Below are 7240 nucleotides of genomic sequence, written 5' to 3' on the forward strand. Positions count from 1 at the left end.
CTGACTATCATTTACTTGTTTATATTAATCCTATATTAATCCTCACTTTTTCTCCTCACTTTCTCAACAATTCCTCTCAGATTCCACCACTTCCCTGCACCATAAAGGCATTTTACAATGGCCAATTAATCTTGAAAACCACATATCTCTGAGGCACGGGAGGAAATCCACCCATTCACGGAAAGGACGTGAAAACTCCACATTGACAGCACCATAATTAAACTTGGATCTTCGCTGCTGGGTGTGTCACTATGCTGCAATTTGGCACAGCTTGTTTCATTAACATTTTAAAAATAATCCTTGTAATTAAATGGCTCAGAATTGCAGTGCAGTTTGGCTGGGTTTTAGCTCAGATCACATCAGCCTATGAATGGGAATTGCTGTCGACTTGCTCATCTCTCATAGGTGAACAATGATTTTTAGCAGCTGGGTTCCTCAAACATCACACCAAATAATGTGCTTCATAAAAATGTCCATCTATTTGAAAGCTTGGTTTGGTATTAGATTAAATAAATTTGTTCATCAGCTTCTTTGCAAATTCTAGTGTATACAGTGTTCCTTGTGCATCTTTGTGTCAGGATAATTTCACAAAAATAGCATTAGAACCAGTTGAAATATTTCATTCTCTGGCCTTAATCCAGCTTTTTTTTTGAGTGGCAGTATTTTCATTCAATGGCTCCTTTGAGTGGTAGTCAGACGATGAATACTTGATTTAAATGCAAATATTACATTACCACAACCATTAATTTTTTTTCTGATACATCACTGACACCCTTATCATGAAAACTCAATCATTTTAGATTACTTGGCTGGCAACATGGAGTTATCTCCTCCAGTCTGGGCTAGGCAACCACAATTTTCAGGCTCTGCCTAATTTCACATATAACAGCTATTCATTGTACTAACACTGGCTGAGTATACTTATTTAATCCTTTATTGTACACAACATAACAACATAGAGTTGTTTTATCTGTACAGCATTTGCCTGGAAATGAAAGGCATTTACCATCGTCACTGGAAAGAAACATACAGCTCAAATTTTAAAAAATATCAATTTATTAAGTAGTCCATAAATAGGCTTTTTTTTTCTTTAAGATGCAGGAAACCATATTTCCTTGGTCAAAGGCTTCTGTGAAAATGTTTTCACTCATTTATCCCACACACCAGAACCAGAAAGCCCATCCTAAAGAAGGATAAGGCACTGGTGCTAAGTCGAGCTTCACTATCATGTCTTTCAGTGCTGCCAATTTCTGTTCAAGAATTGTATGCATGAGAGCCAGTTCATTACTACCTGCTGGAAATGCCATCAAAGAGAAAGACAAGCATAAAATTCTGAAACTCTCACAAGGCAGTGCCCTTCACTGTTACATTTTTAAAATGTCACACTGTGCTTTCCATTATCCACTCAGAACTTGAGAAGGTGGCTTTCCCACTATCACCATCAGAGTTTTCTAACTGTAATAACATCCCATTCATGGACATGCTCCTTTTTGACCACAGGCTGCTAATATTTTGTGAATGAGTATAGCAATGATACTCTGATAAATCTCCATTGAGCGAGTACCTCCGCTTAGCTCTGCTTGTTTCAGCTGGCAGAGTAAGGTATTTGACGGTCTTGGATTGTGCTCGTCTAAAAGTGGGAGTCTCTTTCAAGGAAACGGGAGCACAAGAGGGCTTGTGTAAAATGGCAGTATTTTCCCTCTTCCTTTTGGATAACTCAACATTGGTGAAAGCATCCATTGGTGTTTCAACATTTGACTTTGGTCCAGCCTTTCTTTTCAGCTTTTGAGATGTAGTAACACCTGTAGTCCAGTCAGGTGACATAGTGGGAGCCGCAGGAGCACAGTCCTGGCTCGCAACGGAATCCAGTGGCTGTGTTTTGGCTGTACTGGAATCTTTTTGATACTGTATATTTTCTTCAAGTCCCATGATGACTTTAGAATTTGAGTGAGGAAACATTCCTCCACACATTTGCAAATGAGCTCCATTTGTCTGAGAGTAGACATTACTGACCTTCGTTATCTTGTGATGGTCATTATTGTTGCACACCTTGTATCGAATCATAAGTATGATAATGAAAACCAACACAGAAGCCACAATAATTCCACCAATTATAATGATCATGGTTCCTCCCAGAAACTGAGAGGGCATAAAATGGCAGCGAACATAATCCTCATCTGTAGTAAACTGTATGCAGCCAACAACCCTAGTAGCTGTGAGAGATGTGATGCCATCATCGTAGATTGCCAAGACACACAAGTCATACTGCGTACCTGCTGCCAGGTTCGTAACAAGGAACGTTTTGCTTGTGGAAGGAATCATTCTGAAGGAAAATACATAGACTAAGATTAAAAAAACTGTTAAACACTTCATAATTTGCATACAAGCATTACTTTTATCATGGGAATGTTAAGTTCAAAGCCATATTTTGCTGTAGTTGACATGGATAATGCCCACACTTAGTAAAAAGGTGGTTAAAGCAACTATAATGTTGACAGAACTATTAACACTCAGGGAGATCAATGAACCACATTATCCGATGTTTTTAAAAAAAAATCACAGGAACAGTCTCAGATATTATTCCCATGCAAAAATCAACATGCAAACAAACTATACAGACACCAGATCAATCACCCAGGAAAGTCTCAGTGTGACTGACTTTATCCAAAGTGCTGCAAGTTTTATTTAATGGTCATGACTTGAGAACCAACTATTTGCCCATAGCCCTGAATTACAATGTGCACAGAATAAAATAATATTATTTTACAGGATTAAGGACCAATAAGATAGTATAAATGCTCGACTCTTGCTTGTTCTTTAGTTGGAAAGAAAAACACTGCATTAATAATTGACCACATCCTTACAAAAGCTCACATGAGGCTGTAATGTGGCCATGGCTTCACCTTCAGTAATGTATCTCATAAACTACTGCATTATCAAGATCAATATTGGATTAACAGACAATGTTCCAAACAACAATGCAGAAACAGTTGATTTGGCTTACCTGTAAACAAGTGAGTCATCATAAGAGCCATTATACTGAATCTGGAACATACGAATGCCAGGAATATTATGTTGTAAATTAAACTTAATCATTGCAGATGATGATGACGTTTCTGCAAGTGCCACCCTCTTTTCTGGCTTGGCCTTGGTGTCACTGACACTGCTACTGGTATTTGAGCCAGATTTAGTGGAAGTTGAAATGTCTGATGAACCTGGATCAGGCTCATTAATATGATTTGTACTGTTGACTAAATGTGGGAGTTTGATTATATGAAGTTCCACCACAGCAGTGGTATCTCCAGCAGCATTTGAAGCAATGCAGGTGAAAGTGCCTGTATCTTTGACAGTAGTTATCAGGATGTCTAAAGTTCCATTATTATATAAGGCTGTTCGTGATGAATTTGAAATAAGCTTGCCTTCAGGTGAACTCCAGTGGATGGAGGGATCTGGGTCCCCTATAGCCTTGCACTTCAGTGTGGCTCGTTGTCCTTCCAGAACTCTGAGCTCGTGTGTATAACGAGTAATGAGTGGTTGGTCGCAGATAAACTCTTCTTCCGGAATCGACCAGAAGTATCGGCCAGTTAGATGAGGAGGTGAAGCACAAGTCTCCAGATCATCTACCCTTGAAAGACGGCGCAGCCAGAGCAGCTCACAGTTACAATGCAACGGATTTCCTCCAAAACTTAACGTGAAGCTCGGTGGGTTCAAGAGTCCTGTGGAAGCTACAACCTGAGCTCGAGTGAACAGAGGATCAGGTGGGAGCTTCCGCAATTTATTGGAAGTCATATCCAATCGAGTCAACTTATGAAGGTGGGAGAAGGTCCCCTCATCAATTTGTTCGATCATGTTATGGTCCATGCTGAAGGTGTGTAAGTTTACCATCTTCTGAACTGCTTCCCAGGGTATGGATTTTAAGTTATTATAGGATACATCCAACTCTTCAAGAGACAGTAAAATGTCATTGAAAGCTTCAGAGGAAATATCAATTAGTTGATTGTTATTGACTACAAGATGGTGAAGATTTGAAAGTCCACTAAATATATCATTTGTAATCTGGGTTAGTCTATTGCTGTTCAAGTGTAAAGCCCGTAGGTTACGCAAGTCTGCAAATGCTTGTGGTGCCACATAGTTTATTGTATTCCTCGACAAGGTAAGGTCAACCAAGCTGGTCATGTTAGCAAAGTCTTTCCTTTTAATAATCGTTATGAAGTTATCACCAAGACGTAGTTCTACTGTCCTTCTATCAATGTTTGATGGAACAAAGAGAAGTCCTTTTTTGGCACAAAGAGTTGCGAGGTTTGGAGACAGATTCTGACAGATGCAGCGCTTGGGACAGACCTGTGCCTTCACTGCCATGCCAATTAAAAGCAGATAAAAAAACAGTTTTTCCATTGTAAATCAGGGTAACTAACCTGGAAAAGAAATGCACTGTTTAGGGGGGGGGGGAAGAGCCATTCATTTGTTAACACATAATAAAAATGCAGCGTAATTATAATGTATGCCAATGCTCTGACATATTGGATCATCACACAGCAAGATACATCTTTTTCCCTCTTCAATTCTTTGAACAGTATGTTCATAGGATTGTCTACATCATTGAGAAATGCTAATAAATACCAGGTCACATAAAACAATTAGAAAAAGGTTACCCTTTAAACACCCTCAAACTGCTTCAGTAACACCAATTTTTGATGGAAGCTTTAAGGCAGATTACCAATACACCATACAATCAATTTGTACTGTAAAATATAGAGTTCCAAAAGGAAGCTTCCCTAATTTATTTCTTAAAATGAAGAAAATAATCTAAAAAATTCAGTATATAATAGATAGAATATTTATTAGATCCACTCATTTAGGGTTCCATGCATCAATTAGTTCCACTCCATTATTAACGTTGCTGCCTGTAAAATATAAGGAACAACTGAGAATGTTAAATGACAAACGGGTTCAGAGCTGGTAGCAAAAATGAAATTGTTAATCAAAACTAGCAATAAATAGAAAAGATTGCTTACTCCATAGTAAATAGTTTACTTTGTGACATTCACTGCTCTAATTTATTTGAAAAACATATAGAACATTGGGGATGGCACAGTTAGTGTAGTGGTTAGCACAATGTTGTTACAGTGCCAACAACCAAGGTTCAAATCTAGGAGTTTGTACGTTCTCCCCGCATCTGCAGGGGTTTCATCTGGATGCTCTGTTTTCCTTCCACTGTTCAAAACATACTGGGGGTGGTAGGTCAATTGGATGTAATTGAGTGACATGGGCTCGTGGGCCAAAAAGGCCTGTTATTGCACTGTATATCTTCATTTTTTTTAAATTAAAATGATAGGAATTGTCATAAATGATAATACTCTTAGAGCAGAATTGAGAATATTGTTGTAGGCTTTGACAAGAATAAGAAAAGTAAGGGGATTCTGTAAATATTGCAGCCAAAAATGGGTTCTGGACTCACTGGAAGAAGTGTTCTGACAAGCTGCAGGTCTCAGCTTCCAGGATATTGAAAGTAGCTCGAAGATCAATGAATCTTGTAGTCTTGGGAGTTAGATAGAGTTCTCCAATCTTTAAATAGCAGGCATCCTTTTGCATCAATTGAACTGGAGAGGGATCTGCTATTTCAACAGCTCCACAGAGAAATCAAATTGATGGTTGCTGCGATTGGATCCCACTGTGGGAAGAATCTCACAAACATGTAGGATGCCCAGAAGGAGTCCAAACTGCTTTGTCCTCTTTTGGGACTGAAGACCCTAACTCCTCTTTTCTTGCCGCTGTCTTTGAGTTAAAGCAACACGAACAACCAGACTTCTTTTTTTATTAACAATTATTTCTATCTTTGCTCTAATTTAAAATTTAGAGATGCAACACACTAACAGGTTCTTCTGGCCAATGAGCTCATGCTGCCCAAATACACCTATATAGACCTAAATTCTGATTTAAGACATTTAGTTTACTGATAATTTTGCAAAAGTTACAACCCTTAATGGAAAAAAAAACTCTTTAAAAAATATAATTCATTTCTGAAAACATATCAAAGATGCATTTTAAAAACAATTAAAAAAAAAACCCTCAATTTAAAAAATTACACCAAAGGTTCATTAAGCACACAGTGTCCATGACCCACTACCATCAAGAAAGAGATAAAGGTCATCAAAATCAGGACTGCCATTCTTCCCGCAGGCCATGAGAATGATGAACAGAATCCCTGTAATGGAATAAATCATCCCAAATTATTTAAATGTGCTTATTTTAAATTATATCCTTATGTAGATATGTGATTATTATGTACTGTGTGTGAATGTGCACCAAGGTCTGAAAACACTGTTTTGTCAGGTTATACATGTACAGTCAGATGATAATAAACTTGAACTTGATTTGAAATAGCAAAATTATGTTTCTTAATCTTTGGTGAGAATTAAAAATGGAAATGAAAGGAGCAGCTTCTGGTTATCACACCTATCTTCATCCATACAAGTTGTCTGAGTATCCTATAATAGAAAAGTTGGTCATATTTTATATTAGATCTGAATTTGAGAAATCAGTTTTCCGTTTCCATCAAAAGTGTAGTTCCCACAAATAAAATTGTAAATCCATAGTGGATCATTTGAAAAATCTTTTGATGTGGCCAATAATAGGCCTTCTGGGAAATTATGAAAACCAGACATTTTTGAATTTCAGAGAAACATATTTTATAGAATTATTTTGAGGTTAAGTTTTGAGTGATTTTAGTGATTCAAACAGCCAAAAAGATGCAATGAGAAATCTAATCATAGGACTAATGTTTCTTTTCTTATTTCTTCTTCTTCTTCTTTGGCTTGGCTTCGCGGACGAAGATTTATGGAGGGGGTAAAAATAACATTCTGTTAAATTACATTATGGAAATTTACAAAATTGGCTCTTGAAAACATAAAATAATATAGATATATTTTAAAATTACTTGAACTGTTAAATCAGTTTTTAAATTGACCTTGGCTGTGAAAATCTTACAAGTCTGGACCATTTTTAGTCAAAGGTTGTGAGCTAAGCCAGCTTTTAATTGCCTATCCTCAAATCTCCTTGAGAAGGTGGTGGTGAGCTGAACTTGAACTGCTGCAGTTTTTGTGATTTGAGTATACCCACAACTGCTGTTGGGGGAACCTCAGGATTTTGACAGGGCAACAGTGAGGAACACCCAAGTCAGAATGGTGTGATGCTCCGAGGGCATCTTCTATATGGTGAGTTCCCATATTATAATTGCCCT

The 7240-nt window shown here is 37.6% G+C and overlaps 1 protein-coding gene across 1 annotated transcript; it reads right to left on the reverse strand.

The window, feature by feature from the left end:
• Positions 1-1380: 1380 nt before the first annotated feature.
• On the reverse strand, positions 1381-4395 carry lrfn5a (leucine rich repeat and fibronectin type III domain containing 5a). Its single transcript, XM_069915253.1, has 2 exons — positions 3005-4395; positions 1381-2323 (listed from the first exon to the last, which is right to left on the reverse strand). Exons 1-2 carry the CDS (start codon positions 4393-4395, stop codon positions 1381-1383), a joined length of 2334 nt encoding a protein of 777 aa, XP_069771354.1.
• Positions 4396-7240: the final 2845 nt, after the last annotated feature.

The sequence above is a fragment of the Narcine bancroftii genome, chromosome 2, assembly GCF_036971445.1.
Source record: "Narcine bancroftii isolate sNarBan1 chromosome 2, sNarBan1.hap1, whole genome shotgun sequence".
In the NCBI taxonomy this organism is placed as follows: domain Eukaryota; kingdom Metazoa; phylum Chordata; class Chondrichthyes; order Torpediniformes; family Narcinidae; genus Narcine; species Narcine bancroftii.

Excerpts from the sequence above, each read along its gene's own strand:
- lrfn5a (XM_069915253.1), bottom strand. The coding sequence starts at position 4,395 with ATGGAAAAACTGTTTTTTTATCTGCTTTTAATTGGCATGGCAGTGAAG. Across the intron at positions 2,324-3,004 it reads GATGACTCACTTGTTTACAG|AATGATTCCTTCCACAAGCA; the intron begins GTAAGCCAAATC and ends ATTTTCCTTCAG.